Genomic DNA, 12,441 nt, shown 5'->3' with positions numbered 1-12,441 from the left:
AACTGTTGTAAGTGGTTCTTGATATCCTGGATACTGGTACTTGGAGGGAGCTGACATCCAAGCTAGCCTCACATGTGGTTTATTTTGGATAGACCTGGCGATGGGGATACCTCAACATCACACAGATAGGTCATAAAGACTGGCTGCGTGTGGATGAACATTCTCATATTGGAAAATGGCACCACCATACTGACATATGAGAGGTAAGACATGAGGAGGCAGGGTGTTTGTGATGTACCATAGTGCCATCAGAGTTCCCTTAATCTCCAACAGCCGTGGCCTGAAGTCATCCCCGACAGCTCCCCAAAACCGTGACACCTGAAGTAACATGACTGTGCCTCTCCAAACCGCTGGAAGAATGGAACCACTCCTTAGGTCAGTGCCACACAAACCGATAATTCAAAATTGCAGTTCGTCACTGAACACAATGTGATGCCATTCATCAGCAGTCCATGCTTCTCAAACACAGCACCACTCCAGATGCTGCCATTTGTGTTGGGCTGCTTACAGCAGTCTGTGCATGGAATGGTAGTCTAGCTGCTGCTAGTCTCCACCCTGTGGTGTGAAATGACACAGAATGTTGCAGGGAGTCCATTTCTTGTCTCTGGATGGCAGGTTTAGATGCAAAGGGGTTACAGTGTGTTTGGTGCACCCTACAGCAATTCTCTGTTATCATGGTCAGACATGGTCAACCAGAATCTTGACGAAGATTATATCTGCCATCACATTCCCATCAAGTCCAACATCTGGCCATTGCCACGTTCAGATGTGTGTCTCAGATAAGTGTGCAGCATATCTGTGTCCTGCAATGCGGTCACTCAACATCTGATGCTATTCATGCCCCTTATATATAGGCCAATTAACAATTCTAAATATGAATAACACTGCTCTGGTAGGTGTTCTGCCTATCACAGAGAATTTCAACTCTGCCAACCATGTCTTCTGGGTGCTTCCCTTTTTTGTCAAGCAGTGAATACACAAGATCATTAAATTGCAAAGTTTAAGCAGATGCTCATAGATAAATAAAGAATAAAAGAAGTAGGAGATTGGTGGAGAAATAATGAAGTGAAAATTACATATGCATTATGATTTTTGCAAAATAAAACACTTTTGAAAGAAGGACATAAGTTGCGGCCAGATGGATAGTTAATATTCTTGTTTCTGAATTTCAGTACACATATAAATGCATTCAGATATTATTTATGGCCTTAAGAAATTTTCAGCAGCTTGTGACATGTGGAGAAGAATAAGATAGATCAAACAAATGTCTTTGCTGATCTTCCTTGAACCAAAGCCCTGATGGCTTTCCTTCTTATCCCTCAATATTTTCCTAGCTGTTAGTAGACTTGAGCACCTCTGCTTCCACAAAACAGTGTTTTCCAACTTATATTTCTGCTCTGCTCTGTACTGTATCTGAGAAACTTTTTACTAATTTATACTAGAGAAGTAATTTCCACTTTTCAAACCCTTCAGATAATCATATAGGAATTTTCGTCAGCTTTCGGAGAACAAATACTGGGTGGTTATAAATAAACGTTTCCCATTTAACACATTATAACATGGAAACTAATTACCATATGAGTACCAAACTTGGTAGCATTAATGTCCAAAGTATGGGGTATATGATTTCCATGTGTCACAGCATCACTATACAATTCCAACTACGGTCAACAGGTGCTGTGATCAGTCATTGTTATTCATAGTCTCACACGCCTGACCAGTCGCAGTGCACTTGTTGACATATCAACATGAACTTGGACAAAAGGAGTGGGCATTATTGGTGATGCTCTATTATCAATACAACAGTAATGCTGCAGCTGCACTTTGAGAATATCATCAGCTGAAAGGATTATGGAAGGGTCCTCTTTCTCCACTGCTGTGTAGAGCATGATGAAGTAGTTTGAATAAACTGGAGAAGTGGGCGTCACTCCAGGAAGAGGCTGACGACCGGTTGCACCACAGTTGGTTGACAGAATCACTGTTGCTATGGCAGACAACACTGTGTGCAATCCCTGATCGCCAGGCAGTGTGTGTGCTAGGTCACAACAGCTGAACACTGCGTGGTCCACTGTACGAAAGGTGCTTCGAATCATTCTCAAATGGTACACGTACAAGATCCATATTGTACTGCAGCTTGCACCACAGGATGCACAACAACATGTTGACTTCACTCTCCACTCTCTCACAAGGATACAGTTGCCAAGGGCTGGCCCTGGACCATCCTATGGACAGATGAAGCTCATTTTTCTCTGATGGGCGAGGGGAACACACAGAATTGCCGAGAGTTGAGATCTTCACCTCCAGTCATGGTGCATGAAGTTCATCTATATGGTAAACATGTCACTGTATGGTGTGGCTTTGTGGTTACATTTATCATTGCCCCATTCTTTTTTTAACAGGTTTGCAGTCAAGTACCAAAGACGTGCAGTGTCACTGGCCAGCATTACTGTGATATACTTCGCCAGCATGTCATACCTGCCGACACTCATTGAACTCAATAGTTTTCATGCAAGATGGGGCCCCACTGCACATTGCTCATGAAGTTTATGTGCTTCTCCGAAACACATTTGGAAATGATAGAATTATCGTCCAATCATTTCCAAATGCTTGGCCAGCATGATCACCTGATCACACTCCCTGTGATTTCTGGTTGTGGGGCTACCTGAAGGCCGCGCGGGATTAGTCGAGCGGTCTAAGGCGCTGCAGTCATGGACTGTGCGGCTGGTTCCGGCGGAGGTTCATCCTCCCTCGGGCATGGCTGTTTGTGTGTGCCGGGCACGTGTGTGTGTGTGTGTGTGTGTGTGTGTGTGTGTGTGTGTGTGTGTGTGTGTCGGGCACGTGTGTGTGTGTGTGTGTGTGTGTGTGTGTGTGTGTTTGTCCTTAGGATAATTTAGGTTAAGTAGTGTGAAAGCTTAGGGACTGGTGACCTTAGCAGTTAAGTCCCATAAGATTTCACACATTTTTTTGCTACCTGAAGGACAGCGTTTATCAGGGGGACAATCACACATGTGCTGATCTGAAGCACAACATATCAAGAGAGGTAGCCAGCATACTTATGGAAATGCTTCACTCTGCTGTGCTCAATGAAATCCTCTGCTTTCAGACACTTCTGGACACTGTTGTACTCCATATTGAGCCCCTTCTGTAGCATAATGGTACAAGTACGTAGTGGTATGATGTACCACAGCAGCACATTTATGTGTTTTAGTTGAATTTACTCTGTATTATTTCTCTTCCCCATGTCCTTGAAATTAATGCTAGCAAGTTTGGTCATCATACAATAATTAGTTTCTGTGTTTTAACTATTAAACAGGGTAACCACAAAGTAGATACACAGTCTTGTTCAAACTTTCAGATCATGTAACTGTTGCTTGCACAAGTACAAGATCAAGGACAAAAACTGACCAGATAAGTCTTAACATGCTACATAATGTATAATCTCTCATTTAGTTGTTATGTTTTTACAGATAAGTTCAAAAATTTAATGTATCTGAAAATTTATTCCATCATTTTGGTCCTCCCTTTTTTTCCTAAATCACTTTCATATTGTTCTCTTCCAGACACCAATTTCTCAGAACACTGCAGATATTTCAATACAAATTACATGAAATAATGTTGAGTAATGCTCACTAAGTAAGAAATATATGTGTTTCAAATATGATGACACTTTCACTCCCTACATTGTCAGGCACTGTGAATATTCAAAAAATACTCTCTCTCCATGTAGCCCTCCTTTACTTCCCCATACCTCCTCCCCTTGACTCCCACATACTTCCTCTCCCATCTTTCTCCTTTCCTGTCTTTGCTGCAAATTCTTCCCGAGTAATTCTTCATATCCCATTCTTCAGTCCCTCAGTCCCATCCTCTTCTAAGCATCATCTGTCCACTCTGTCCTCTGTCTGTCCATCCAACCACATCCTTTCCTCACTTCCCATTTTTCCCTCTCCCTAATTTACCTTCCACTCCATTTCTCTCTTTCTTGCTTTTCTTGTGCCACTATCTCTATTTCTCACTCAACTTGTCTGTCTGTGTGAGATCTGTAGAGAATTAAAAATTTCCTCTCTACTACCTTGTAATCACACAATGACTGAAAGACCTAAATCTTCTTTATTGCTTCTCCATGATAGGAAGACTTGTGCTGCCTGTAGCAGAGAAAACTGGCACAAGTTGGAAAATATTCACTTACTGTCAACAATCAGCTAACAAACTAAGTGTTTTTGAAAATATAAGTAACTGGCTAGATTAAAAAAAAACTACTCTCCCAGTGGTGGCAGGAGAATGCTCATATAAAAATGCATTACAGTTTACACGATTTCAGAGCTAGTGGCTCTTTCTTCTGGCAGAAGTGTTGAAGGGGAAGGAAGAGAGATGAAGGGAAAGGACTGGTGAGTTTTAGGAAAAGGGATAGAGTTCAGAAAATTTGACCAGAACCACAGATCAGGGGAGACTTACCAGACAGGGTGAGTGGGAAAGGCTGATTTTGGGAACTGTACCAGATGAGATTTGAAAACCTGAGAGCTTAAGGGTGGAAGATAGGGTAACATTCAACACAAAGATTACTGCTAAAATATCATGAATGAGTTAATAAGAGTGAAAAGCGAAGTGCATTAAATGTGATAGAGGTGGCAGGGGAATGGCAAAAAATAGACATGTCAGAAAATGAAAGCTGCAGAAAATGAAAAGGGAGTGAAGAAAGGAGTATTTACTGTGAGGAAATGCTGATACCAAAGAAATTAACATAAATTAAGGCCAGGTAGGTGGTGAGAAACGAGGACATGTTGTAGCACCAGTTTCCACCTGCAGAGTTCTGAGAAATTGGTGTCTGGAAGAAGAATCCAGCTGACACGTATGGTGAAACAAGCACCAGGGTCGTGGCTGTCATGTTGTACAGCATATTCTGCAGCAGAACATTGTGTGTTGCTAGTATGCACACTCTGTCTATGCCTGTTCATCCTAAGTGACAACTTGGCGGTAGTCATGCTGAACCAAAAGGCTGAACACTGTTTTCATAACAGCTGGTATGTGAATGTGTCATTTCATATGTGGCTCTCCCTTTGATAGTATATGTTTTGCCAGTTACACAGCTAGTGTAGGTGGCAGTAAGAGGGTGCATAGGGCAAGTTTTGCAGCAGGGGTGGTTATAGGGGTAGGAGCCATAGAGTAAGGAGATGGATCTTAGAGTCTGACCAGGATATTGCAGAGATTGAGAAGCGATGGAAAGCTATTCTAAGTCTGCTGGACAAAATCTCGGACAGGATGGACCTCATTTCAGGGCATGAGTGTAGGAAGTCTAGCCTTGGTGAAGTGACTGATTAACGTGTTCAAGATCAGGTTAATACTGAGTGACAAGTGGTGTACTGCAGATTTTTTTGGAGAGCTCAGTGGTACCAGGACTGGATGTCATGGAGAGGGAAATCTGCTCTTGAACTAGGCTGGTTAGGTAATTACAACCAGTGAAGCCTGAGATGAGAATGGTGGCATATTGCTGTAAAGAGTCTGCATCTGAACAAATACATTTGCCTTGAATGCGAAGACTTTATGGGAGGGAACATTTTACAGGGAATGGATGAAAACTCAAAATGTAAGTAATGTTTTTTGTTAGTAGTTGACTATGAACAGGCGTGTATAGCTGACCTTCAGAGATGATGAGATTAACATCAACAAATTTGGTATGGGTTTCAGAATAGGACCATATGAAATTTTACTGGGAGAATGTATTTAGAGACTCCAGGTCATCATAAGTCCATATGACAAAGATGTCATCAATGTATCTAAACCAAACCAGGGGCCGAAGGCTTATGGATATGAGGAAAGCCCCCTCCAAGCAACGCATGAAAAGATTGGTATAGGAGGAGCCATCATGGTTCCTATGGCCATACCCCTTATCTGTATAAAATTGCTCAAGATGAGCAGGAAGGATGTCATAGATTTGGAATCACACTGTTTTGATAGAATTGTAGTACTCATCACTAGTTTACTTTACTCTGTCATGTTTATGTGTTTTCCTGTTTCGTTAGTATCTTGTTACCTTGTAAAACGAGTGAAGAGGCCTTGTCTTGCTCATTAAGGGGATCATCTAATTCACTATCAATATCAACATGGAAAAGGAGGTTCATGATTCATGCCTCTGAGTGGAAAATGATGGAAACATATTAAAATGCAGTGACAAAGATAACCATCTGTTGTGCAGTCCAAAATGAAAGCTGCTACATACACAGGCAAAAGAAAATCCAGTTTAACAAGGGTAAGCACATTTTCCCAATCTCCCTATTGCATCCAGATTGTTTTAAAAAGTGTATTCTATTATTCTTGAAGAACTTTGTATACCTCTTTCTGAAATGACTACTAAGACCCATCTGTAAAATGCAGATAAAGAAGTTCCAGTCTCAGATACTTGAACATTTCCAGAATTTTCAGCAAATCTTGAGAAAGTGCCTGCACAATGGTAATCAACTTTTCTGACCATAGTGTTTATTAAGTACCTCAGAGTGTTTGAGGTGATATTCTTTTATTGTGATCCAGAAGGCTATATCACTTATGCTGTACACAGTGCAAACGACCAGATGGGTGGAGAATTATCTGAGTAACTGTCTCAATATTCATTTGGCACCAAGACATCAACTGCTTCATATTGCACATTAATTCATCCACCATGAAACATTTCCCCCATATGCATGTGTAATAATTCAGGAAGTGGAAAGGATACTAGCACAGCCAGGTACTGTCTTGCATAATTGTGTTGATGGTATCAAACAATGGAAAATGCAGGATGGAATAATGACAGTGTTATGGAAAGGATAGATGGCTACTCACCATATAGAGGAGATGTTGAGTCACAGGTACGCACAACAAAAAGACTGTCAAACAATTAAGCTTTTGGCCAAAAAGGCCTTCTTCTGAATAAGAGAACACACACAGCTGGAAGAGTAGTTGAATGGAATGGACAGTGTCTTGAAAGGAGGATATAAGATGACCATCAACAAAAGCAAAATGAGGATAATGAAATGTAGTCAAATTAAATCAGGTGATGCTGAGGGAATTAGGTTAGGAAATGAGACAGTTTAAATAGTAGATGAGTTTTGCTATTTGGGGAGCAAAATAACTGATGATGGTCGAAGTAGAGAGGATGTAAAATGTAGACTGGCAATGGCAAGGAAAGCGAGTATAGATTTAAGTGTCAGGAAGTCTTTTCTGAAAGTATTTGGATGGAGTGTAGGCATGTATGGAAGTGAAACATAGCTGTTAAATAGTTAAGACAAGAAGAGAATAGAAGCTTTTGAAATGTGTGCTACAGAAGAATGCTGAAAATTAGATGGGTAGATTTTTTATTTTATTTATTTATTTATTTCGTATTCCATTAATCCGTATTGTGATAAATCACAAGGATGTGGAATGAGTCATGATTACATACAACAGATATAATACACATATATAAAATGACAAAAATGTACCATAAGATTATGAATAAGTTTGTAGGTTAAAATCAAATCAAAGGTATAGCTCAAGTAATATAAAACAATACCTAAAAAGGAAATATAGTACATTTTCCAAATTAAACCAATAATACACATATATAAAATGACAAAAATGTACCATAAGATTATGAATAAGTTTGTAGGTTAAAATCAAATCAAAGGTATAGCTCAAGTAATATAAAACAATACCTAAAAAGGAAATATAGTACATTTTCCAAATTAAACAGTTAATGTGATCTATAGCAAACAAATTTTTATCAGTATAAAAAATCATTGCTTTATCTGTAGATACTCATCAAGAGAATAGAAGGAATTTACCATTAGGTATTCTCTCAATTTACATTTAAAAGTAGGTAAGACATTAATGTGATCTTTAATACCTGATGGAAGGGAGTTGAAAATTTTTGTGGCTGAATAATGAACACCTTTCTGAACAAGACTTAAATGTTTCAGCTCCCTGTGTAGATCATTTTTAGACCTAGTATTATGATCATGACATTCACTATTAGTTTTAAAAAGAGATAGGTTGTTAGAAACAAAAATCATCAAAGAAAATATGAATTGAGAGGTAAGTGTTAATATTTGTAACTTATGAAACAGACTTCTGCAAGAATATCTTGGATGAACACCACTCATGATTCTAACAGCTCTCTTCTGTGCAGTAAATATTTTTTTGGCTAAAGGCTTGTTGCCCCAAAATATTATGCCATACGACATGATAGAATGAAAATAACCAAAGTAGGCAGCTTTAGTAGCGTCCTCATCACCAATGGGGGTGATTACACGCAGAGCATAAGTTGCCACACTGAGCCTTCTATGTAGGTCTAAGATATGCTCAGACCAGTTCAGCTTGCCATCAATTAGAATGCCCAAGAACTTAGATGATTCACAGTGTAGTATATTTTGGTTACCACAGTTTAAATGGCATACTTCATTTTCTTGTTGAGATGTGTGAAATTGCATATACTGAGTTTTCTGAATGTTTAGAGTTAGTCCGTTGCACTTAAACCAGTGTAGGATGTCAACGAGTACAGCATTACATTTATTTTCTAGGTCACTGTTAGTTCGACTTTCAAGCAGAATAGTGGTGTCATCGGCAAAAAGAGTAAATTTACACTCGGTGTCTGTGCAAAGTGGGAGATCATTGATGAAGATAAGGAAAAGCAAAGGTCCTAGGATGGACCCCTGAGGCACACCACACTTTAATGTGCCCCAATCAGAAGAAATGGGACTATCATTGGCACCATTAATTATCACCTTCTGTTTTCTGTTTTGCAGATATGATTCTATCCATCTACCAATGCTACCTCGCAAGCCATAAAAATTAGCCTTATGTAAGAGAATGTTGTGGTCCACACAGTCAAAGGCCTTAGACAAGTCACAAAAAATTCCAATATGTGACATTTTATTATTTATTGACTCTAAAATTTCATTTGTGAGAGAAAAAATAGCCTGCTCAGTTGATCTACCTTTTTGGAAACCAAACTGGTTTCTGTTGAGTATGTTGTGGCTGTTAAGATGTTCTACAATTCTTGTATACATTAGTTTCTCTAATACTTTTGAGAAACTACTTAGTAGTGATATTGGACGGTAGTTAGATAAATTAGTTTTGTCACCCTTCTTGAAAAGTGGTTTCACAACGGCAAGCTTTAGTCTCTCTGGGACAACACCTTGCTGGATAGACTCATTAAAAATGTGACACAGGACTTGACATATGTGGTCACTACAATGCTTCAGTATTTTTGGTGAAATGTTGTCAATACCAGTGGAATTTTTATTTTTTAAGGCCTTGATGGTATTTTTAACTTCGGTAATAGTAACTGGGGCAATACAAATTGGGTCATACGTGTTAGGGTTAGCTCTGTGTAATAAATGCGTAGCAGCATTTAAGGAACCGTTACAACCTACTTGTTCTGCTGCAGTTATGAAGTGATTGTTGAATATGTTGGAAACTGTTACAGGATTATGAATAACCTCATCCTTATAGCTTATGTAACTAATGAGGAGGTACTGAATAGAATTGGGGAGAAAAGGAATTTGTGACACAACTTGACTAGAAAAAGGGATAAGTTGTTGGGACATGTTCTGAGGCATCAAGGGATCACCAATTTAGTATTGGAGGGCAGTGTGGAGGGTAAAAATTATAGAGGAAGACCAAGAGATGAATATACTAAGCAGATTCAGAGAGATTCAGAGAGATGAAGAAGTTTTCACGTGCTAGAGTAGCATGGAGAGCTGCATCAAACCAGTCTCTGGACTGTAGACCACCACAACAACAACAACACACACACACATTCATGCAAACGCAGCCAAAGACAGTGGTCATATGTGTGGAAGGAGGTCTTTTTATCTACATTATCTGTTGATCTTATATCATATCTCAGTTACTAGACATGTGTGTACACCTCTAGTGTAATAATGAAACATTTTTATTCTAGAATTCCAGGAGTTGTTTCAATCTCAGATAGTAAGAAAGTGAACAGATATGTAATACTTTTGCATTTTTTGCAGAGTCGCTATGGTGAGCTCGCTGTACGAAGAGCAGTGCCTTTAGCCATAGCACTTAGTTCCATTTCAAATCCTCAGCTGGCTCTGATTGAAATGCTGAATAAGTTCTCCCATGATTCTGATCCAGAAGTGGCGCAGAATGCCATTTTCTCAATGGGACTGGTTGGAGCCGGCTCTAATAATGCAAGGTCAGACACAACACAGGGGAATTCCTTCTATGTAATAACAACTAACTACAATCAAGAATAATTAACAGAATCCATTTATAAGTAAGGAGAGTGGAGTTCTATGCAATTTGCTTTTGTAGTTCAGGTAATGCACTTCTCTTATAACTATCTGGATGAGCCATCTCTTAGATTAGAAGATAGCAAGTTTGGTTTAATGTTCTCCATATCATACTCATGATAAACATTACACTGTAGAACAAAAGTTGTGTATATTTCTTAAATATATATATTTAAGTAAATGATAAAGGTATTCCACATTGTTTATTAATAAATGAAGTACAGGTAAATTTTCTTTTTATTTTATTTTCATGCACATTACTGAACAGTTTTTGACTATTAAACCATTTTCAGATGCAAATCCAGAAACATACATGAACTAATATCATACAAAGATAAACAATCTCATGTTTTATTATTAAAATTTGACAAAAGCATCATTTGCATTCACAGAAGACATCTGAGTAACCAAGCTTAATTCAGGGTCCAACAACCAAACTGTTTATGCACACAGCAGTGTGACTGTAAGACATTGCTCAAATAGGCAATAGAATTTTTCATTGATAAAAATGTAATTAAAGAACATTAGGCAGTAGTAACTTAGTGGCCAAATCACAAGGTGGTGAAACTTAACAATATGAAATGCTCCATCACTTGTTTACTCCCATGTAATAACGACCAGAATGGATAAATGTTATCATTTAAACAATTTGTGGTAGCTGTGGGCCTAGTTGTAACAGAAATCAATACAACCAATGTATTTGTTACAAGAGAACAACAACTGTATTGATATTTAAAACATTTTTATTATATTATTTATTTTTTGTCCAAATTGTACATTTTGTTTATACAGTGTGACTAGTTTCGATCTCCCTGATTCATCTTCAGACCTGAATAGTTGCATCAGCAATTCATCATATCTGTATCAGAATCACACATCAGAATACTATCAGTATTCTGTAGTGTGTCTGTATGGCTACATTTTGGCTTTATGTTGGCCATTTGTATACAAGAAATACTCTATGGCATAGAAAGAGATGTCAAGGAGAAACAACTTTGACCTATATTTGAGTTGATGTATTGGTCCTCTTCATATTTCTATGGATGAGTACAATGAGATATAGCACAAGGTAATTTATGATGAGAATATTTTCAAATCATATTGTAGACATATGTGAGGAAGACTTAAAAGACCTGTTGAAAAGAATAGGCAGCATACTTCACACAGAATATGGCTTAACAACAAACTAAGGAAAGAAAATGGTGATGAAGTGTGCTACATGATGAATAGTGAGTTACTTATCATCAAAACTGGCTCTGATACAGTAGTGAAAGAAATGAGAGAATTACATGTAGAAAGGAAGATTACACAAGATGGTCAAAACAAGGAAGGTGCTAGAAGTAGGCTAGTATATGCGAAGAAGACTTTCTTTAATGAGATATTTACACAGAAATCATCAAAGTTTGTGTCTGGAGCAGAGAATTATATGGAAGTAAATTGTGGGCCATAGGAAATATGGAGAAGTGTTAAATGGAACCAATATGGTACTACTGAAGAATATTAAAATTAAGTGGGCAGATGAAGTACAAAACGAAGAAGTACTGATAAGAAATCTATGGAACACCCTTACCAGAGGATAGTTGTCCATCTATTTGTTTTCAGTTGACCTAAGTATACAAATTCCTCAACTGTTTCTATAATTTATTCATCTGTCTTTACTATTTGCCTTTTGGCCTACTGGTTCTACATTATTTTATTCTTGCTATAATTAATATTCTGGCCTGCTATCATAATTCCTCTGTTCATTTCCTCCATCCTCTGCTTCATATCTAGTGGCTCTAAGAAAACAAAATCTCATCTACAAACTGAAGGAAGTTCATCAGGCTAAATCATTTTATGTGTATTCTTTTTTCACCCAGTTTAATGATCTGAAGATCTACATCTACATCTACATCCATACTCCACAAGCCACCTGATGGTGTGTGGCAGAGGGTACCTTGAGTACCTCTATCGGTTCTCCCTTCTATTCCAGTCTCGTATTGTTCGTGGAAAGAAGGATTGTCGGTATGCCTCTGTGTGGGCTCTAATCTCTCTGATTTTATCCTCATGGTCTCTTTGTGAGACATACGTAGGAGGGAGCAATATACTACTTGACTCCTCGGTGAAGGTATAGTCTCGAAACTTCAACAAAAGCCCGTACCGAGCTACTGAGCGTCTCTCCTGCAGAATCTTC

At 38.5% G+C, this 12,441-nt stretch overlaps 1 protein-coding gene across 1 annotated transcript in view; it reads left to right on the top strand.

Moving 5' to 3' along the window:
• LOC126252262 (26S proteasome non-ATPase regulatory subunit 2-like) overlaps positions 1 to 12,441 on the top strand; it is a 201,206-nt gene that overhangs the window by 154,036 nt on the left and 34,729 nt on the right. Inside the window, exon 15 of the mRNA XM_049953134.1 lies at positions 9,987 to 10,171. Coding sequence (XP_049809091.1) covers positions 9,987 to 10,171 — 185 coding nt within the window. The remainder of the gene's footprint in view (positions 1 to 9,986; positions 10,172 to 12,441) is intronic.

The sequence above is a fragment of the Schistocerca nitens genome, chromosome 4, assembly GCF_023898315.1.
Source record: "Schistocerca nitens isolate TAMUIC-IGC-003100 chromosome 4, iqSchNite1.1, whole genome shotgun sequence".
Taxonomy (NCBI): domain Eukaryota; kingdom Metazoa; phylum Arthropoda; class Insecta; order Orthoptera; family Acrididae; genus Schistocerca; species Schistocerca nitens.
This window is presented reverse-complemented; position numbering and strand designations above follow the sequence as displayed.